We start from the raw sequence: 23,294 nt of genomic DNA, 5'->3' as shown, positions 1-23,294 counted from the left end.
CTGGGTGCATGCAGAGGCCAAATTGAGCTCCATACCGAATTGCCATCCGCCTCCCAAATGTTGTAACAATGCGGAGGGCACCTTATAGGTCTACATTGACATGATTGGTTGACGGTAGGTGGGAGCAGCTGGTCCTGTATAAACACAAACTCACTTCGTTGACAACTTCCTTCACAACAGCTCTGCTCAACAGCTCTGGCTTAGCGCAAGAAGTATGAATGCACTGAATTCTGCAGAGGCCATATCACTGCAAATGCTGCATGATGCGCCTTTAACCCGCACATTTAAATGTAGAACAATTGTCTTAAACATTTATTGGAACAATAATGTTCTTCTTCAAAGTTTCATCATTTATTTATTGAATAGGCTATTTAGGCCTATTGAACAGTAGTCTAATGTTTTTCTGAAACAGAAAATCTCAAATAACAGCGTAAATTAACACCTTACACATGCTTTTGTGAAAAATAAATCCTATTGAAATAAACTCCGAGATTGTCCTCTTTGTCTCAGTTGATTGATGTAAACATTTTCTGCCCAAGTTCCCAAAAGCATTTGGCTATTATCCTATGTTGTGCTGCTGGGGTCACGTGTCAGTCTGGTCCGCCTGTGCGATATTGAACCGAGGAGAATCGGTTTAAGCATCAGTAGTCAAACAGTGGTAGCGCACAAATTGCCTATCAAATTACGTTCCTCGGCTATGATCCTTTACAGAGCGCGTTCTATCTGACGCCACTTAAAACGTAGGCCTATAATATGAATTACTTTATTCGAGCGATGTTTATTGACATGATGCAAACTATTTCTATTAGGTTGTGATTCATTTGGAATAAGACACGTCGAGGGATACATTGAAAAGGTACGTTGTTTAGAAATTGAAATAGGATTAGAATAGCATTAGATAGAAGTCCAAGGGTTTGTATTTCTATTTAGAGTATTTTATTTAAATCCAATTAATGAATAGCCTAATTAAATATTTTGAAAGTTTATCCAACAGTTATTGATCCTGGTGCGATCAAAATCATTTCCCGCCAGGTATACAGAAACTGGACAGTAGCCTATGCCAAGTTTTTTTTATGGACAATTGTGCTCGGTACATTTTGGGGAGTGTTTGGAATTACTTTATGGATTTCTAGACATTGTATTTACACAGATTATCTTGTATGTTCTGGTGTACTCCCTCTTTTGATGGAGAGTTACAGGAGGGAGGCGAGAGAGCTAGGGAACAATACTGTCACTTTCTGGTAAGGATAATGTTTATGGGTTTGCCCAGGTATAGGTTTCCACATGTGAACAGGATGTAGCAGGTTTTACCACAATGATTTTACTTCTCCAGGTAATCTACTAAAGTGTTTTCTGGGCAAACAGTTATATATTAAGCTGTTTATGTGCACTTATTAAGGCCCTGTATGCTCAGTTGGTTTGTATTCATGGACATTATTTGAATTCCTTTACATTTGTGTCAATCTGAAACATATAGTACCTTTGAATTGAGATATCAATGCACTTCGAATACACCCCTTTGGTTTACATCCAACCACCAGGACCAACTGTTGAGCAGAATACTGTCACAACTCTTGTTGGCTACAACTGTTGAGAAACATTTCAGGATGGAATATAAATGTATTTAACATGATTGACTATTCATGCCCCTCAAGTGCTGTCAAAGAGGACAACTGAAATACAGTGTTATTACCTAGCTGTTGTAAGGTGACTGGGACAGGGTCACACATACTGTTCACATTGAGATATCACTTCTAATCCAGTTGTAACCTTTATATTAAATGTACCACTTTGCACCTTCACTTGTGACTAGGTCTGTGTGATGGTGAACATAATTATGCCTCGTCCTTTCTCACATGCAGTATAGAAATGTAGCCATATTAGGCTTTCTACATTGTCAAAGGGGTTTTCCTACAGAGGACTACCCTATGACTATTAGAACTGTCACTGTTGGGTTACATATGGTCAAAGACTGACACAATTTGCAACCGCCTCTTTTTGCGCCTTATACTGTATGTGTGTGATAAAGGTTAAACAGTATGGAAACTTACACAGTGACTGAGATCGGTCTGAAAAAAAAAAACTCAGACCCACCAAAAGGGAAATGTTTCTGAGAGCAAAGGCCTTTCAGTTCCAGCACAGCTGCTATCTCCTGAAACAATGAGTAACCTTCAAAAACATCCTTGGCTTCACCGTGGGAATTCTCCTCCATAAACATGATGAGAGTTCTGTACGGAAGGAGCTTGGAAACCTCTTCACTCTCACATACAATTTCCAGGGAATTCAGTGTTGCGCAGTGACCTCAGTTGATTGACAAATTAGACCTAATTTAAAACAATTGTTGAGTGTATATTATGCCTGCTGTATTCTCAAATTACATTCTGCACTACTTGAATTGTTTTTCTTTTTTTGTCTTGAGCATGACGACACCCATCTAACAAAATCGAAATTATTAATTTGGTGTTCTCATAACCTCATTTAGTGAATCTTTCTCTGGACGTCCTCAAGACTCCTCTCCCCTTATCAGGCAGGGGTTGGGCAATCTCATGGGGACATATAGAACATTCCGGTCCCTGAAGCATATTGTTTCCTCGCTCTGGTACAGCTGACATTTAACTCACTGGGATAGTAGCTCCATAACTCCATCGTGTCATTCTGACGCTGGTTATATTTCCCCTTCCCCTGGTTTACAGTTCAGTGACTTTTGTTAATGGGGTAAAGAAGAATTGGTGGGAAGCCAGTTATCATGTGTTAACATGAACACTGCAGTTGCCCAGGTACTTTAGTGGGGGGACTATTTCAGATCTTGATGTTGGTTTTGGATCGAGTATGAATGATGATGAACAGCAGTTTTATGGGGAATACAGTACAGTAATGTAAAGTAAACACTGAAATTGTTACTTTACAGTGTGTTTTACTTGCTACATTGGAAATTCCAGTGTATCATGTCAAATAATACACCGTCAGATTTATTGTTTGACTTGAAACGTGGTTAATATTTGATGGAAATGATCATTGTAATATTCATTGGTATTTTCTGCAGTCATTTCCTGTTTCGGCATTCAGCACTTCCACTTTATTCACTCTTTCTTCCCTTTATCTGCAGCAGTATGACACTTGTGATCACTTCCTGGCTCAGTCTCAGCCCCATTGGAGTTTCATGCTAAATCGTGCAACAGTGAAGAACTTGAGAGGAGAGCACCAGACAGGACAACGGATACGATAACAGAAGGTTGGACTGCTTCTCTGACCACCAACTGTGGGACTTCTAAGAGGCTTTAAGGTGAAGTGGTCTCAGTGTTTGGAGAGCTCAGCCCTAGTCCCAGGCAGTGAGTTAAGCCCTACAGGGTCAGGCCACCGCTACCAGCCTGCAGCTATGGACCTTGAGGAGAGTGGTCCTCCCTCCTCCTCAGTGACCTCGCTGCTCTTCTCACGATGCTGAACGATTCTGCGTCTGTCATCTACATTGTGCTGGAACTGCTGATCGCCATACTATCCGTGCTGGGCAATGTGCTGGTCTGCTGGGCCGTCTGCCTCAACAGCAACCTGCAGAACATCACCAACTTCTTTGTGGTGTCCCTGGCGRTGGCAGACATTGCTGTGGGAGTGCTGGGTATCCCCTTCGCCATCGTCATCAGCACAGGCTTCTGCTCCAACTTCTATGGCTGCCTCTTCATTGCTTGCTTTGTGCTGGTGCTCACCCAGAGCTCCATCTTCAGCCTGCTGGCCATCGCCATAGACCGCTACATCGCTATCACGATACCTCTCAGGTCAGTTCAACATTGTATGAACATAACAGAGAATGTGCTAACATGTTGCTGCCGTCATGCTGCTTTCCTCTCTGAGAGTTCAGACCCAATTACGGACAAAGCGGTTAGACATTAAGCTTTGTAAAGATTTTCAATGTACCCCATGAGGTTGTATAGTGTTATTGATTGATTTGCATACCCGGGTTGCAGGTACATTGTGTAGTTTTCATGCCAGTAGCAAATAGCAAAAAAAAATCTGAAGTAAATCTTAAAACCTGTGAGAGTTATTTTCAGAATAGAGCAGCAGAGGACCGTGCTATTTTTGAATGAACTTGAAATCTTTAGCCCAAATGGCCAGAAGAGCTTTTTTGATTTCCTCAGTGGATCCAGACATAAGTGGAATCTCCTTTGACTACGAGTTTATACAGACCATGACCCCTCTTCAGAACTATACACATGTCAAAAACGTTAGCCGTTTAAACAACTTGTTTATTAAACGAATATAAATTACATTATGCCTTGAAATGAATTAATAATCAGTAATTACTTATACACTTTTTTGATAGTGTGTGCAGACTTATTGCATCCAAGATAGTTTGTTGTTCTGAGTTTAGGGCTGTGTTCCTGCATCTCTCATAGCTAACCTTTGAACTTTAACATCTTGAGAATGTGGCAGAAATAGGCCAAATAGCTTAGCTGTTCTCTCACACTGACTGACAGACACACTCGAAATAGACGTTCCTTCCAAATGCTAACATTTTGTTTTTAAGCATTTATTTTATTACTTAAACGAGATGTTTTCCCATAAAAAAAGAGTGTGTGAATGATATGCCTATTATAATGTTTATTATTTAACTCACTATCCCTTAACCTCTGGGAGAATCTAACCCTCCAGAGAGACAACTCATGCTCCCCAAGCCAACAGAGTATGTTTGCCTCCAGAGTGGCGCAGTGGTCTAAGTCATCACTACAGACCCTGGTTCGATCCCAGGCTGTGTCACAGCCAGCCGTAACCGGGAGACCCATGAGGCGGCACACAATTGGCCCAGTGTTGTCCGGGTTAGGAGATGGTTTGGCCAGCTGGGATTTCCTTGTCCCATTGCTCTCTAGTAACTCCTTGTGGCGAGCCGGGGCGCCTGCAAGCTGACTTCGGTCACCAGCTCGACGGTGTTTCCTCCGACACATTGGTGTGGCTGGCTTCCGGGTTAATCGAGCATTGTGTCAAGAAGCAATGCGGCTTGTGTTTCGCATGGCTCTCAACCTTTGCCTCTCCCGAGTCAGTAGGGGAGTTGCAGCGATGGGACAAGACTATAACTACTAATTGGGGAGGGAAAAAACCCCAGAGATTGTGTGTTTTACTAACAGAGTCCATATATTTTTTGTTCCAACAGGTACAATAGCCTGGTGACGGGCCAGCGTGCCAAGGGGATCATTGCTGTCTGCTGGGTGCTGTCCATCATCATCGGCCTGACTCCAATGTTGGGCTGGAATAAGTCCACTGAGCGCCCCAACAGCACCTGCTCCCCAGGCCTGATGGAGTGTCTGTTTGAAGAGGTGGTTGTCATGGACTACATGGTCTACTTTAACTTCTTCGCCTGTGTGCTGATGCCTCTGCTGCTCATGCTGGTCATCTACCTGCGGATCTTCATGGCAGCTCGGCATCAGCTGAAGCTCATAGAACTGAAGGCTGTCCACGGGGGGAAGTCCCACTCCACCCTGCAGAAGGAGGTCCAGGCGGCCAAGTCGCTGGCCATCATCGTGGGCCTGTTTGCCATCTGCTGGCTTCCACTGCACATCATCAACTGCTTCACCCTGTTCTGCCCTCAGTGTGCCCGCCCACCCCTCTGGATCATATACGTGGCCATCATCCTCTCCCACGGCAACTCGGTGGTCAACCCCTTCATCTATGCATACCGCATCCGGGAGTTCCGTCACACCTTCAGGAGGATCATCCGCCGCCACTTCCTGGGCCTCCACCGCCGGCAGCTGTTTGAGAGTGGTGGCAGCACTCGCACCTCCACCCACAACAGCGTCTGTGGCTCAGTGAGGGTTAAAGCCAACTGCCTCAGCTTCGACCTCCACACCGAGCACAACACCTGTAGCTGTGAGAGCCATGTCACACCTGCAGGGGCCGTTCTGACCTCAGCGCCCATTCACAACCACCCTCTTGCCGTGATTAGTTTCCACAATCACAATGTGAACCCCCCTCTGCCACAGCCTCTCATACAGACACAGACACAACCCTTATGTCATCCCCTGCAGTATGGGGACCACCAGCAGTCTCCTAATGGACCGGAGATGGAAGAGGTAAAGGACAGGCAGGATCTCTCCCCTGTCCAGGTCAAATCACTGTTCTATAAACATAAAACCTGCTTCACCAAGCTTTCTGGGGTGTCCTGATGGATACAGAATTGGCGCCAGACAGCTACTAAGGATCCCTTAACACCTGGCCTTTTGTGTGAAATTACTCAGATGCTCTTATTTTTTGGGAGTCAGCTCTGAGTGTAATGGTAGATTACTGGGTAGGCAGGCTCATTTACATTTACATTTAAGTCATTTAGCAGACGCTCTTATCCAGAGCGACTTACAAATTGGTGCATTCACCTTATGATATCAGGCTCACAAGCTGAGGATCAGAGTTTGGATGTATCGCATGTTATCTAGATGGCCCAATGCCAAATACTTGGAGGCATTCTATCAGCAGGGATTCTAATAGTGGAGCCGAGCTTCTACACAAAGGCAGCCATACAAAACAAACTCTATATGCACCATTTATTTTGTATTTCAATTGGACCTTTCAGCTTCTTGAAGCAAAAATCGTTGTAGTTATTTATAGCAGAAATGTGACTTGAATGGTTCAATGTGATTCTGTTTATTCTATGGTCTGTGACGTCATGTGGTGCTTAGATCTGAAGCTTCACAATTGACTCTTGTTCTTTGCCACCTAGTGAGCCCTAAAGAAATAACATCAACGTAATTGGATTACTCTTGTGTATTTGGGGATGGCAGGGATGTTTCAAGCGTGTGAAAAGGGGACAGTACTACTTCATTGATTTAGCATGTTTGTGTCCCATATAGATGGACGTGATGAGAGTACATTTCCTTTAGACGTTCAGGCTTATGATCTTGCAAATGTATGAATGCAACAAAGCTCAAATCTGCCTAGCTAAGAGTTTTTCAATGATAATGGTTTTAAACTATTTTGAGGAGGATCTACTAATCTACCACTGTGCACTTTCTCTACATTACACTTCGTTCAACTTGTCTAACTGTCACTTTCTCTACATTACACTTCGTTCAACTTGTCTAACTGTCACTTTCTTCTACATACACTTCGTTCAACTTGTCTAACTGTCACTTTCTCTACAATTACACTTCTTTCAACTTGTCTAACTGTCACTTTCTCTACATTACACTTCTTTCAACTTGTCTAACTGTCATTTCTCTACATTACACTTCTTTCAACTTGTCTAACTGCACTTTCTCTACATTACACTTCTTTCAACTTGTCTAACTGTCACTTTCTCTACATTACACTTCTTTCAACTTGTCTAACTGTCACTTTCTCTACATTACACTTCTTCAACTTGTCTAACTGTCACTTTCTCTACATTACACTTCTTTCAACTTGTCTAACTGTCCCTTTCTCTACATTACACTTCGTTCAACTTGTCTAACTGTCACTTCTCTACATTACACTTTCTTTCAACTTGTCTAACTGTCACTTTCTCTACATTACACTTCTTTCAACTTGTCTAACTGTCAGTAGCACAAACCTGTGCAGATCCTTCAGATATCACAGACAATTAAATGGTACAAATAAATAATGACATACACCTTATATTTTTTAATAAAATGACTCTCTCGCAAGTGTTACATATCTATGGCATTCTGTGCATTCTCACATTTCGGATGCAATGCATGCAGCAATACCTCCTGTCCAAAAATAAATATATTTTTTAAGTAAATCTGTTTTTTTGTTTCCATGTTGAACTGTTTAAGTATTACAAGTACTGTACAGTTTTCCCAAACATGAATTAATAAGTGCAGAGAAAGCTCCAGGGCTCACCGTGGCTTTGCTCCCAGAAGGGAGGAGTTTTGGACAAAGGGAAGTGAAGGTCCATAAGAGGGCTGGTCAGTCTGTGGAGGGGGCAGACCAGACCAGATGGGCCATGGGATTTATGTCCCCTATTACAAACTGTGAGTCTGATTTCTACAGCTTTCCCAGCTTTTATCCAAATTCCCGGATGATTCCAGGTTACGGGGCACAGGGCATTCTCCTTTTAATGTCCTCCCAGGGGCTTCCTGAAATTACACTGTGGTGTTTTTTAAAGATGCTACCAGCATAATTTACTGGTGTTTTCTACACAACAACATCCTGACTCTCACCCCCTTTCTGACATGACTAAATAAGACTTCCACAACTCATCCTTTTAGAAGTGGCCATTCTGGCCAATATCTCTTTCACTCACCACTTACTTGTTTAACAATGCCATCCTCACCCAAATGTATCTTTACTGTACTAACCTCTATATCAACAGTATACTGTACCTGTGACTGGAGGGTAATTTTTGAAATGTTTATTTAACCTTTATTTAACCAGGAAAAGCCCTTTGAGACCTAGAGTCTCTTTTTCAAGGGAGACCTGACCAAGAAGGCAGCAACAATCAATACATGACATAATTAAAACATACAACAATACAATACAACACAACATGATCCAGTCTAAAAAAAAAGCATTTACACTCCTCCGTAACAGAGTCTCCCATCAATATTTAAATGAATTCAGTAGCACTAAGATATCTAGATGAAGCATGGATTGTGGATTATTCCATGCATCTGGTGCACAAGAAGAGAATGCAGTCTTGCCTAATACTGTGAATGTCCTGGGGACTTTAAGTAGCAACCAATTAATGTTACAGACATAGCTTCCTTCCTGTCATGACTCAGTGATCCTGATACTGTGCATGGTTTACTGTACATTTGGCCATGAAAAATGGTGCTCACTGAACAAGGCTAATCTAATTTTCTCACTGAGTGGCTCTATAGTGCCTCATTCACTGGCATGTACAATCTATCAAGTGTTAGATGGTCTGGTATTCTTGTCTCATCTGATTGACAGTGTAATTTGAGCAGTAACAACGCACATTCTCTTCATGGTCGTACAATGGGAAAGAGTTGATTGATAGTTCAGCGTTGATGGTTTAATCATGACCCTTTTCGCACTAACTCTCTTCATTCATTTATTATCTGTCCTGTTGCCTACTCACTTTATCCTTACCTATATGTACATATCTACCTCAATTACCTCGTACCCCATGCACATTGACAGTATATAGCCAAGTTATCATTACTCATTGTGTATTTATCCCTCCTGTTATTTTTCAATAAAAAAAAAAGGTTTTTCTATATTTATTGTTGGGAGGGACTGTAAGTAATCATTTCACTGTTATTCTACACCTGTTGTTTACGAAGCATGTAACAAACACAATTTGATTTGATGTAGCATACAAGTCAGCAGGACGTGCCGTGAATGGACTGAGGTCCTCAGATGATCTCCTGTACTGGTCACTGTTATGGTGTTATGTGTGGAATGTGTGGAATGTATTAAATACAACTTGTGTGGTATTGTGAAATAAGAGGAAAAGCTCAGATCCCTGATCCTAACGTTTCTAAACAAAATACAAATCATTTCTCTCTTAGATTTGTTGTAATGATGCGAATGGTAACAACTGGCTTGTCATTATAATTCACTAGGTAGTAGAGTAGCATTGCCTCTACATGTAATGGTCAGTCTAATCCCAGGTAGTGGTCGGCTGACAATAAACCCGCTAAGTCATCCCCCACAGTATCTAAGTCATCCCCCACAGTATCTAAGTCATCCCCCACAGTATCTAAGTCATCCCCCACAGTATCTAAGTCATCCCCCACAGTATCTAAGTCATCCCCCACAGTATCTAAGTCATCCCCCACAGTATCTAAGTCATCCCCCACAGTATCTAAGTCATCCCCCACAGTATCTAAGTCAGACCTCAGTGTTCAACAAGTAGCAGTAAAAGCCAGAGGACTTGTGTGACTGTGTGTTGACTCCATGGAAACAAACAATAACACTTCCCTCACATAAAAGGTTCTGTCTTCTCTTCTATTGAAAGGAGAGACGAGGGGGAGTCAGATGGGTTATCAACCAGGGGGAATGTGCTTTCGATGTGTGTATAAGACAAACATTTTTGCTTGCTCTGCAACAGTTCAAAACTGTTTACAGGTCTGGCTTTAAAATGCCAAATGGATAACGTATCCTGTCAACTGTTGGTTTACTCAGAGCAACTGCAGAAGCAATTCACAATGGCCTCCTCAGTGCAGAAGCTTAGTCACTAAGTATGACAGTAGTCAACAACATAGATTTTCTTTTTTGTTGTTGTTGACTATTGTGGCACTGTGTGCTAAGCCCAAACTCATCACTCCTTTGGCTCTATGGAAGAGGCGAGTGCTTCAGATACTTGTAGCAACATTATGGGAGGTGGCTTTAGAGGTCTGGTCTGAAGCGTTTTGTGTAGAGACAAGGTGAAATGTTTGTCACCGTGCAGTTTGGAGGTAAGTGAAAGAGTGCTATATCATCATCATCATGATGGAGTATAATTCCATCATCTCAATGGAGGCCAACAGCTGACCTCTAATGAAACCTTCGGAGACCTATGGAGATATAAACAGATCATTTGAGAATAACACATTTAAACATTAGATGTACTTTTGTGATGTACGATGTCATATGAATGTAATACAATGTTATAGGAAATGTACAAACGTACTTCTCTTCTCTTACTTTGAAAGAGGGCCAAACAGAACTGTTTAACCTGAACTGCAGGGTGATAGACTTCATCCACAGTTTGAAGGAGAGATGTTGTCTGGATTCTCAAGGTGCAGTTCCGTACATCTCCCACAGAGCAGAATCATTTACATTTGAACTTCAGATATGTTGTATTAGATTCTTTATTCAACCTCAGAAGCATCTGATAGTGTTGTTTGTATTTGTATTTATTAGGGATCCCCATCAAGCTACTCTTCCTCGGGTCCAAACACATAAAGGCAATTGCATTACACATAAAACAAAATATTTAAAACATTATTTTAAAAAGATAAGACTCTGAAAGCATGATACAAATACTATTGGATATATATTATACAGTACATTTCCGTGTGCGGTTATATGCACATGGTATCTCTGCCAATGACTGGAAATTATAGAAACAGCCTGCCAGATTGTTTCCTGACTGAGTAAATACCAATAAGTGAAAATGTAATAGACAGAGAGCCCAGTGTAAAGGTCACATTACAGATGTACTCTACAGACTGTGTGGATCTGATGGACAGGACAGGGGAGCTGGTGAACCTGAGTGAAAAGGAGAAGAGCATGGAGCAGGCCAGCAGTCTGATGAAGGAGAGGCACAGCTATGTTCTCATACGCATCTGCAGTGAGTCTCTCCAAACATAATAAAAGCACTAGGCTGTGTATGTCTAAAGAGCCCATGGGATCAAAGAGTGGTTTCTCACATTGCCTGCTCTACACACGATTACTAGGCCTACTAATATGTTATAGGTTGATAAGGCCAGGCACCACAGGCAACAATTGTGATTTTGCTTGCATTTGTACATTTTCAGATTTTGGGACATTTTGCAACTACAAATAAATCGGCAATAATGTATATAAATACTTGATTTGTATAATTTTATCTCAACTCCGTCAATTACACCTGCCATAAATGTTGTTCTCGTTAGCATTTTTCACGTAGAACTTCTACCTCTAATTTGAAAACTTTCCATGTTGAATTATACATCATGCAAAAGATTGTATTCCGGTGTTGTGCCGAAAAGCTCCCCCCTGTCAGAACCCAATGAACAAAAATGAAAGACTACGGGCTACGTTCAAGAACACAAACGTTCAAGAACACAAAGGAATCTACGTTCAAGAAGACAACGAAACAACACAAGGTTGACAAAGAAAATAAATAGAGAACCTTACACAAGCAAGTCGCAGCGATGAAGAATTGAGTGCATGCGCGTTCACGCGAAGGGGGGGGGCGGGGGGGCTTTTCGACACAACACCGGCAGCAACGGGTTGAGACGCAAATTAGTTGAGATGAAGATGGCAGCGATCAACCAGACAGCAGCCAGTGGCTTTTATTATACAATGAGACTGTCACACAGGCCTACAGTGTCATAGGGCTGTAGCCTACAGTGATTAATTAGCTTTACATAAAGTAAATACATGCTGATATGCTGATATTTACACAGGGTAACACTGATATTTAGTCCTGCAGTTATGACTGTAATGTCGACAGACATAATAAGTACTTTCCCCCCCAACTTTAGTTGCAGAGATTCAGAGGGCTACAGTCCGAGTGCTGCAAAGATAATTAGAAGAGCATACGTAGATATAGACCCAGACATAGCAGAGTTGCCGAAGGAGGATGAGAATGCCATCATAGACATTAATGTATCCTTTAATGGTACTTGGCACAAGAGGATTCACTTCCAACTACGGGATAGGTGTGTGCATTGGTGCTGGTACCGGTATCAGCGAGCCCTAGAAAAGGATGAAGATCCAACCAGTCGCAAAATTATAAGTTTTTTTTAATAGAAAATGGTACCTCAAATCAAATGTTATTGGTCACATACACGTGTTTAGCAGATGTTAACATCAGTAATATCTAACAAGTAATATCTAACAATTTCCCAACATGTACTCAATAAACACAAATCTGAGTAAGCAAATGGAATTAAGAATAACATAAAACAATTCTGGGTTAACAATGTAAGAAATAATACATTAAAAAAACGAAATACTGCAAAGTTTCCTAAGAGCTAGAAGCGAGGCAGCCCTCTCTGTCGGCTACCTGTATATCATAGGATGTCAAAAACTCCAAGATGGTGAAGCAGTCAGACGTCTTTGTCTTGTCGTGTCCTGTGTATATCTTTTTTTTCTTCGTATATATTTTTGATATTTTTAACCTCAATTTCAACATACTCTCCTGCAACCCGCCTCACCCAATGTGGTATGGATCTGCTATTTTCTATTCTTTAGAACCGGAACCCCCAAGAGAAGCTTGCCAGCTAACTAGCTACTAGCTAGTAGTCAGTTAGCCACTGCTAGCGGCCATCAGCTAACCTCAGCCCGGACAACTCCTGCCAGTCTGCACAGCACGATTCAACCCAGAGCTTATCGGACTGCTCTTTCTCTACCCCATCTCCACATCTCCGGATTCCTATCGCAAGCTCTGAACCTTTACATCGGATCATCGCCGCCATCTAGCTGCTATCCGAGTGGCAACTCCTGGCTAACGTCTCTGTCCCGAAGCAAGCACCAGTTAGCCTGGAGCTAGCCCCGAGCTAGGCACACCTCCTGGCTAGCTGAAGAGGTCCATCAGCCAATTTCTTGGGCTGCAATACCTATTTTGCCAATTGGCCTGGACCCTTTTACTGCCTACACGGAGCCCTGCCGATCCATCACGACTGGTCTGCCGACATAACCGTCCGAGGGGGCTTCAACAGACTCTTCCGTCATGACGTCCCCTAAGGCCCTTCTGCTAGCCCCGGCCCGCTAGCTGTCTGAATCGCCGTTTCTCCAGCTCGCCTAGCTACTCACTGGACCCTATGATCACATGCCCACGCATGCCTCTCCGTAATGTCAATATGCCTTGTCCATTGCTGTTTTGGTTAGTGATTATTGTCTTATTTCACTGTAGAGCCTCCAACCCTGCTCAACATGCCTCAGCTAGCCCTTTTGTTCCACCTCCCACACATGCGGTGACCACACCTGGTTTAAATGGTGTCTCTAGAGACAAAACCTCTCTCATCATCACTCAATGCCTAGTCCACTGTATTCACATCCTACCTTACCCTTGTTTGTACATTATGCCTTGAATCTATTCTTCCGCGCCCAGAAACCTGCTCCTTTTACTCTCTGTTCCGAACGCACTAGACGACCAGTTCTTATAGCCTTTAGCCATATCCTTATCCTACTCCTCCTCTGTTCCTCTGGTGATGTAGAGATTAATCCAAGCCCTGCAGCGCCTAGCTCCACTCCCATTCCCCAGGCGCTCTCATTTGTTGACTTCTGTAACCGTAAAAGCCTTGGTTTCATGCATGTCAACATTCGAAGCCTCCTCCCTAAGTTTGTTTTATTCACTGCTTTAGCACACTCTGCCAACCCGGATGTCTTAGCCGTGTCTGAATCCTGGCTTAGGAAGGCCACCAAAAGTTAGCATGCAGAGTTCTGTCATACTATCCAGGTCTGTGCCCAAACAATTCGAGCTTCTACTTTTAAAAATCCACCTTTCCAGAAACAAGTCTCTCACCATTGCTGCTTGTTATAGACCACCTTCAGACCCCAGCTGTGCCCTGGACACCATATGTGAATTGATTGCCCCCCATCTATCTTCAGAACTCGTACTGTTAGGTGACCTAAACTGGGACATACTTAACCCCCCGGCCGTCCTACAATCTAAGCTAGATGCCCTCAATCTCACACAAATTATCAATGAACCTACCAGGTACAACCCCAAATCCGTAAACACGGGCACCCTCGTAGATATCATCCTGACCAACCTGCCCTCTAAATACACCTCTGCTGTCTTCAACCAGGATTTCAGCGATCACTGCCAGAGTCTGTAATGGGTCTGCGGTCAAACGACCACCCCTCATCACTGTCAAATGCTCCCTAAAACACTTCAGCGAGCAGGCCTTTCTAATCGACCTCGCCTGGGTATCCTGGAAGGATATTGACCTCATTCCGTCAGTAGAGGATGCCTGATGATTCTTTAAAAGTGCTTTCCTCACCATCTTAAATAAGCATGCCCCTTTCAAAAAATGTAGAACTAGGAACAGATATAGCCCTTGGTTCACTCCAGACCTGACTGCTCTTGACCAGCACAAAAACATCCTGTGGTGTACTGCATTAGCATCGAATAGCCCCTGCGATATGCAACTTTTCAGCGAAGTTAGAAACCAATATACACAGGCAGTTAGGAAAGCAAAGGCTAGCTTTTTCTTCATTTTTAAAAATTTTACCCCCTTTTTCTCCCCAATTTTCATGGTATCCAATTGTTAGTAATTACTATATTGTCTCATCGCTACAACTCCCGTACGGGCTCGGGAGAGACGAAGGTCGAAAGCCATGCGTCCTCCGAAACACAACCCAACCAAGCCGCACTGCTTCTTAACACAGCGCGCCTCCAACCCGGAAGCCAGCCGCACCAATGTGTCGGAGGAAACACCGTGCACCTGGCTCCCTTGGTTAGCACGCACTGCGCCCGGCCCGCCGTAGGAGTTGCTGGTGCGCGATGAGACAAGGATATCCCTACCGGCCAAACCCTCCCTAACCCGGACGACGCTAGGCCAATTGTGCGTCGCCCCACGGACCGGCTGCGACAGAGCCTGGGCGCGAACCCAGAGTCTCTGGTGGCGCAGCTAGCACTGCGATGCAGTGCCCTAGACCACTGCGCCACCCGGGAGGCCCAAGGCTAGCTTTTTCAAACAGAAATGTGCATCCTGTAGCACAAACTCCAAAAAAGTTCTGGGACACTGTAAAGTCCATGGAGAATAAGAGCACCTCCTCCCAGCTGCCCACTGCACTGAGGCTAGGAAACACTGTCACCACCGATAAATCCATGATAATTGACAATTTCAATAAGCATTGTTCTACGGCTGGCCATGCTTTCCACCTGGCTACCCCTAACCTGGTCAACAGCTCTGCACCCCCCACAGCAACTTGCCCAAGCCTTCCCCATTTCTCCTTCACCCAAATCCAGATAGCTGATGTTCTGAAAGAGCTGCAAAATCTGGACCCCTACAAATCAGCTCGGCTAGACAATCTGGACCCTCTCTTTCTAAAATTATCCGCCGCAATTGTTGCAACCCCTATTACTAGCCTGTTCAACCTCTCTTTCGTATCGTCTGAGATTCCCATAGATTGGAAAGGGAGACACTCTAGACCCAAACTGTTACAGACCTATATCTATCCTACCCTGCCTTTCTAAGGTCTTCGAAAGCCAAGTTAACAAACAGATCATCGACCATTTCGAATCCCACTGTACCTTCTCCGCTATGCAATCTGGTTTCCGAGCTGGTCATGGGTGCACCTCAGCCACACTCAAGGTCCTAAACGATACTATAACCGCCGTCGATAAAAGACAATACTGTGCAGCCGTATTCATTGACCTGGCCAAGGCTTTCGACTCTGTCAATCACCACATACTTATTGTCAGACTCAACAGCCTTGGTTTCTCAAATGACTGCCTCGCCTGGTTCACCAACTACTTCTCAGATAGAGTTCAGTGTGTCAAATCGGAGGGCCTGTTGTCCGGACCTCTGGCAGTCCCCATGGGGGTGCCACAGGGTTCAATTCTCGGGCCGATTCTTTTCTCTGTATACATCAATGATGTCGCTCTTGCTGCTGGTGATTCTCTGATCCACCTCTACGCAGACGACACCATTCTGTATACTTCTGGCCCTTCTTTGGACACTGTGTTAACTAACCTCCAGACGAGCTTCAACACCATACAACTCTCCTTCTGTAGCCTCCAACTGCTCTTAAATGCAAGTAAAACTCAATGCATGCTCTTCAACCGATCGCTGCCTGCACCTGCACGCCCGTCCAGCATCACTACTCTGGACGGTTCTGACTTAGAATATGTAGGCATCTACAAATACCTAGGTGTCTGGTTAGACTGTAAACTCTCCTTCCTAGCTCACAATAAGCATCTCCAATACAAAATTAAATCTAGAATCGGCTTCCTATTTCGCAACAAAGCATCCTTCACTCATGCTGCCAAACATACCCTCGTAAAACTGACTATCCTACCGATCCTTGACTTCAGCGATGTCATTTACAAAATAGCATCCAACACTCAGCAAATTGGATGCAGTCTATCACAGTGCCATCCGTTTTGTCACCAAAGCCCCATATACTACCCACCACTGCGACCTGTATGCTCTTGATGGCTGGCCCTCACTTCATATTCTTCGCCAAACCCACTGGCTCCAGGTCATCTATAAGTCTTTGCTTGGTAAAGCCCCCACCTTATCTCAGGTCCCTGGTCACCATAGCAACACCCACCCGTAGCACGCGCTCCAGCAGGTATATTTCACTGGTCACCCCTAAAGCCAATTCCTCCTTTGGCCGCCTTTCCTTCCAGTTCTATGCTGCCAATGACTGGAACGAATTGCAAAAATCACTGAAGCTGGAGACTCATATCTCCCTCGCTAACTTTAAGCATCAGCTGTCAGAGCAGCTTACAGATCATTGCACCTGTACATAGCCCATCCAACTACCTCATCCCCATATTGTTATTTATTTATTTTGCTCCTTTGCACCCCAGTATCTCTACTTGCACATTCATCTTCTGCACATCTATCACTCCAGTGTTTAATTGATAAATTGTAATTACTTCGCCACTACGGCCTATTTATTGCCTAATCTTACCTCATTTGGGCACACTGTATATAGACTTTTCTATTGTGTTATTGACTGTACGTTTGCTTATTCCATGTGTAACTCTGTGTTGTTTGTGTCGCACTGCTTTGCTTTGTCTTGGCCAGGTTGCAGTTTTAAATGAGAACTTGTTCTCAATCTGGCCTAACTGATTAAATAAAGTTGAAAAAAATAAGAAATTACCTCCTCAAAAGAATATAGCATGGAGGAACCCAGAATGTATATGACTGTCTGAATTCTGTAATATGGTCGCAGTGCCCCAAAACTGTCTTCGTGGGCAAAAGCTGCATTGACGCAACAGCCAGTATGGCAGTAGCAACGTTCAATGAGGGAACCACTGCTATATCAAATCTGATGGACAAATTGTGGCTTGACAGCCCTTTGGTGACACTGGAGCAATCAGAGAGGAGTTGTGAGAGCTGATGCTGCTTCAATGGAGTGTGTCAAGCGTAGGCGCAGGTCCCATGACACAGTCAAGCGGCACCAGCAACAACTCAGAGGACCTTACATATGGGGCAGGCATAGCTTATTAATGTTCTGCCCATTTCAATAGCCATAAAATATTCTTGTATGTGACACATTGGGCAAAGTGACATGAGAATTTGCCCAAAAGTGCATATTTGCCCATCAGACCAGTATTTAAAGCATATGCTCTATTCCTTGAAAGAAATGTATTAAATGTGCTAATGTATTAGTAAAAGGTATATCTCATGTTTATTTGTCAGTTTAGAAGTGATATATGAATAAGAGTTTAATTAATGTGACATGAATGGTAATATTTATGGAAAGTACATTTTAATTGCATTAGCCTATCTTTATCGGCCATTTTCTTAAAATGACATGTTCCCTGTGCGCCAATTCATTTTTCTCAGCCTTCAAACGACGTACATTTACATTATTCCATACACAGGTTCTTAGGTCTTATTTTTTTATTTTATCTTTATTTAACTAGGCAAGTCAGTTAACAAATTCTTATTTTACAATGATTTTACAATTGAACCAGGGTCTGTAGTGACACCTCTAGCACTGAGATGCAGTGCCTTAGACCTGCTGTGCCACTCGGGTAGACTTTTAGTCAGACCTTTACTGAGGCTTTTATTTTACATCTTGTGTTGTTTTGATTTTAAGTGTCATTTTATGTGTAAATATATGCAAAATATGCATCCGTCATACATGTGAATAGTGTTTTTTAAATAATTCCACGAAATTACAATATTTTTATAAAATGATCTGTAAAAGTCTGACTATTGAGTGTCATATCACAATAAAACAAAAAAAAATCATTCTGCTTTGAAGCAATGTGTTTAAGAACGGATTCTTGGAATATGCAAATTAGCGTATATTGTAATAAAAGAATATATTGTATTTATGTATACTTTCAACTGGTAAAGGTTCAGTCTGATGAGAGTAAAGGAAGAAAAAAATCCCTAGTAGCCTGTGGTGCCTGGACTTAACATGGCTGAAGTTAATGTCATTATTACTAAAGTTACTTTACAGTAATGAAACTGGTTAACTTTAATTCACTTCATATTGCCCCCTGGAGGTGATGGGACTGAAGAGCAGAAGTATGTGCCACTCCTAAATGACCTTGGCAAGAGCCATCCCGAGTTAGCAGGTAATGAAAAAAACATCCACAGCACTGAGGCAAATGTGCCCGACTGAAACCACTGCATGGCTTTATTCAGTGCCGGCACCGAGCATGATCTAAAGTAATTCTTTGTGGACTCCTAATGGGACAATACCTGTAACGTGACTTTGTTGCCTAGTTACTGTACATGTGCAGTACACTAGCCTTAAGCAAACCCACATCAAGCCTGATTTAAGACTGTATGATAAGGATGGTTAATATGTGGTGGTTAATATGTATCTTAATATGTATTAACTGTCTATACTTGTGTATGTTACTTTTGTAAATGTTTCTACCTCAGAGGTCCTAAAGAAGCTGTCCAACCCCTGTAAGGAGGGGGTGAAGGGTGGTCCCTCAAGGAAAGGCTCTGTCAACCAGATCCGGCGCAAGCCCACTGCTGGAAACAAGAAGAGCCATCCTAGAAGACTTAAAGATATGAAGAAAGGAGAGGAAGAAGGCTGAAAAAGATGGTGATGGACATACATGTGTAGAAAGCTGTGGACCACATACATGTAATTGTGTTGGTGCTGTGGTTCTCTTCACTTTAATTATGTTTTACTTACGTAAATTTAGGTTGATAAATTAACATTCCCACATATCCCTGGGAAAATTAAGAATGGTATTTGCATGTAGCTTGTCTCCTGTATGTACTAGAAGCTGGTATTGGCCCAGAAATGTTTTTTTTACTAATCTAGGATTATTTGGCTGAGTTAACACAGACAGCCCAATTATAGGTAAAAGAGAATTGGACTGCCTGTGTAAACTGCAGCCTAATGTGAGAATTAGACTATATGGACCATTGAACTTATTAAAGGCATATAAATGTAGCCTGAGCATACTTGTCCATTTATTCACAACAATTAATGTTTAAATTAAATTATTAGTTGAACAACTAATAAAGGTAGCCTATATATATGTACTGAACAACAATATAAATGTTGGTCCCATAATTCATGAGTTGAAATAAAAGATCCCAGAAATGTCCCATATGCACAAAACACTTATTACCAGAAAGGCGTGGCATATCAAGAAGCTGATGATTAAACAGTTTGATCATTACACAGGTGCACCTTGTGCTGGGGACATTAAAATGTACAGTTTTGTCACACGTCACAATGCAACAGATGTCTAAAGTTTTGAAGGAGAGTGCAATTGGCATGCTGACTACAGGAATGCCCACCAGAGCTGTTGCCAGATAAGAACATTAAATTATCTGTACCATAAGCCACCAATTTAGAGAATTTAGCAGTATGTCCAACCAGCCTCACAACCGCAGACCAAGTGCGTGTATGGCGTTGTGTGGGCGAGCGGTTTACTGATGTCAACGTTGTGAACAGAGTGCCCCATGCTGGCGGTGGGGTTATGGTATGGGCAGGCATAAGCGACAGACAACGAACACAATTGCATTTTATCTATGGCAATTTGAATGCATAGAGATACCATGACGAGGCCATTGTCGTGACATTCATCCGCTGCCATCACTTCATGTTTCAGCATGATAATGCACGGCCCCATGTTGCAAGGATCTGTACACAATTCCTGGAATTTTAAAATGTCCCAGTTCTTCCATGGCCTGCATACTCACCAGACATGTCACCCCTTGAGTATGTTTGGGATGCTGTGTTGACGTGTAAGACAGCGTGTTCCAGTCCCCTCCAATATCTAGGTAAAAAAGGCTCATTAACAGTTTCTACCCTCAAGCCATGACTGCTGAACAACTAATCAAATCTCCACCTAGACTATTTGCATTGACGCCCCCCCTTTTTACACTGATGCTACTCACAGTTTATTATCTAGGCATAGTCACTTTACCCTACCTACATGTACAAATTACCTCGACTGACCTATACTCCCGCACATTGACGCCGTACCAGTACCCCCTGTATAGCCTCATTATTGTTTATATATGTATATACACTTTTGTTTGTTTAGTAATGTGACTGTTACGCACGCCTCTAAGAAGAGGGAACGCAACACCCTGCTGCAACTCAACTCCCGTGAAGTGAAATAGGTATGGGACTGTAGGTGCGAGAAAGGACGACAAAAGGCAGAATTGACCGTTTACTAGGATTTTATTCCTTTACATGGTAATATGGGGGAAAGGGGCTGGACGGAACCAAAGCAAAGAAAGTAAATGTCAAAGTGTTACGCCCCTGAAAAAGGGGAGAAAGAATCACGAGTGTGATACGGAATGTTTACTCATTGAACTTTTAGTGCAATCATTTTACATAAGTAACACATTTTACAGAATAACAGATCTACAGGAAATAGATAGTTTTGTAGGGTACAAGGCTTATTGTCACAGCTACGTCACAACGGTATACACTGTACATCACTGAAACAAATACTATTTTCAATATAACTGTCAAGCACAAAGCTTTAACTCAGTAAACCATAACTCAATTTATCAACAGGCAATAAAGTGTTTGAAAAACCATTACACAAATAACGCCGCAAAATATCTTATTAACAACGCACATGTTCATTCACAATTGACATAAAATGGCAGCTACGTAGCAGTACCTAGCAGTACGAAGCTATTCTTCGCTGCAACCGAGCAGGGCTCATATTACTCTCTGCAAACTTAACTAACTTCCTCAATATGTTACTAAGACACACCTTAAACACTCTTGACATGTTAGCGAGTTATTACATTTAAATTACAATTTTTTTATCATCAATAACGTACCTGAAAAAGGGGGGAAAGAATCACGAGTGTGATACGGAATGTTTACTCATTGAACTTTTAGTGCAATGAGAAAAAGACTGCGAATTCTCCGTGAACTTGAGTGGAGACCAGAGCAATCGATCTCAGGCTCATAGATTAAGAGCATTTAGTAGATCACAGATTAACAATTTTACCCACGACAACATAAAGTAATCAACATAACGTTTACACATTCCTCTCACAATTCGTACCCTTTGTATGCTTGACGGATTTTAACACAATTATATAAATGTTATCAATCTATCAACTAATACTGAATGCATGATCTTCTTAACCTTAGATGTTTTAAGATCCTCACATACTATGAACTTACTAATACTTTTTAATGTATAACAGGCTATTAGTATTTCCTTTAACCTGTCACAAAAGCTCCCCCTCTCCTATCTAACCTGACTACCCGCTACTTACCTAACTTAGCACCACCTGGTGCCCTAAACAAAATACAGGGGGTGGTCCGCCCAGGTCTTACCTAGTGTGCCTAGACAGTGAATATACTACGGGTATATGTATGCCCGCGGGCCTCTTGCCTAAGCACTCCCAAAGTGCCTTCCCCTTCCCCCCTGGGAACAAATGAAACAGAATATTAAACAATCCACTTCACAACAAAACTGAGAAAAAAACTCAGGCCATTAAAGAAGCTCTGACAAAGCAACAAACACAGAACATACCAAAGCTGCTACCAACAACAACAAACATAGTACATACTCACGACCAACATGCTATTTCCTGGAGAAATTCCAGGAAGACCTCTCCTGAAACACACACTCAAATAGAAACTACAACACAGAAACCGGGGAACGTAACACGCCCACCACAAAAAATTGCAAACATACAGTTTGTAATAACAAAAACCAACGCATCCCCAGTTAGTAAACCCGTGATAGAGCGTCAGCAACCACATTCGCCGAGCCCTTCACATATGCTATCTGTACATTATATCCTTGATAAATCAGAGCCCACCGCATAAGGCGGCGGTTCTGATTGTACATTTGCTTTAAGAACACCAATGGATTATGGTACGTGAAGACCATAACAGGCATGGCACTGGATCCCACATATACTTCAAAGAACTGTAAGGCTAGCAATAAAGCCAGCGTCTCTTGTTCAATTGTGGAGTACCTTGACTGACACGAGTTGAACTTACGGGAGAAGAAACTGACGGGCCGATCCACTCGGTCTTCATCTTCCTGTAAGAGAACCGCACCCACCCCCACCATACTAGCGTCTACCTCCAACTTAAAAGGTTTGTCAAAGTTGGGAGCGGCAAGCACTGGGGCACTACAAAGTAGCGCTTTAGCGGACTCAAAAGCATRGTTACRGTCCTTGGACCAMCTAAATGGTACCTTGGGACTAAGCAGAGATGAAAGGGTAGCTACTACCGTCGAGAAATTCTTACAGAATGTACGATAGTACCCTACCATCCCTAGGAATCTGCGCAACTGGCGTCGAGTCGTGGGAGCAGGAAAAGCAACAATTGCCTCCACCTTGCCAGATACTGGGCGCACTTGACCTCGTCCCACTTGTTTCCCTAAGTAAGTCACCGTAGCCTTCCCAAATTCACACTTGGCCAAATTGAGTGTTAAAGCAGCATTCTCCAACCGCTGAAACACAYTTTTCAAAGTGGAGAGATGATCAGACCAAGTAGACGAATGTATCACCACATCGTCAAGGTATGCAGTACAATTTGGCACATCTGCAAACACA

At 42.7% G+C, this 23,294-nt stretch overlaps 2 protein-coding genes across 4 annotated transcripts; both read left to right on the top strand.

Annotated features, from left to right (window-relative positions):
- Positions 1-659: 659 nt before the first annotated feature.
- adora2aa (adenosine A2a receptor a) lies at positions 660-9,275 on the top strand. Of its 2 annotated transcripts, XR_011474706.1 has the most exons (4): positions 660-856; positions 3,107-3,770; positions 5,141-6,279; positions 6,367-9,275. XR_011474706.1 is itself a non-coding variant. In XM_023978264.2 (3 exons), the coding sequence occupies exons 2-3, from the start codon at positions 3,436-3,438 to the stop codon at positions 6,147-6,149; spliced, it is 1,344 nt and encodes a 447-aa protein (XP_023834032.1). In that variant the 5' UTR covers positions 660-856; positions 3,107-3,435; the 3' UTR covers positions 6,150-9,275. The 2 variants fall into 2 exon arrangements, 1 of the variants encoding a protein (XP_023834032.1); XM_023978264.2 differs by having other exon boundaries at positions 5,141-9,275.
- Positions 9,276-10,183: 908 nt separating this feature from the next.
- On the top strand, positions 10,184-19,689 carry LOC111958017 (uncharacterized protein C22orf15). 2 transcript variants are annotated; one of them, XM_023979181.2, is made up of 4 exons: positions 10,184-10,664; positions 11,096-11,218; positions 18,779-18,850; positions 19,164-19,689. In XM_023979181.2, the coding sequence occupies exons 2-4, from the start codon at positions 11,110-11,112 to the stop codon at positions 19,322-19,324; spliced, it is 342 nt and encodes a 113-aa protein (XP_023834949.1). In that variant the 5' UTR covers positions 10,184-10,664; positions 11,096-11,109; the 3' UTR covers positions 19,325-19,689. The 2 variants fall into 2 exon arrangements, with proteins under 2 accessions (XP_023834949.1, XP_070293109.1); XM_070437008.1 differs by lacking the exon at positions 10,184-10,664 and having other exon boundaries at positions 10,969-11,218.
- Positions 19,690-23,294: the final 3,605 nt, after the last annotated feature.

The sequence above is a fragment of the Salvelinus sp. IW2-2015 genome, linkage group LG33 (assembly GCF_002910315.2).
Source record: "Salvelinus sp. IW2-2015 linkage group LG33, ASM291031v2, whole genome shotgun sequence".
NCBI classification, from domain to species: domain Eukaryota; kingdom Metazoa; phylum Chordata; class Actinopteri; order Salmoniformes; family Salmonidae; genus Salvelinus; species Salvelinus sp. IW2-2015.
The sequence above is the reverse complement of the archived record's forward strand: the minus strand, read 5'-3'. Positions and strand labels throughout refer to the sequence as shown.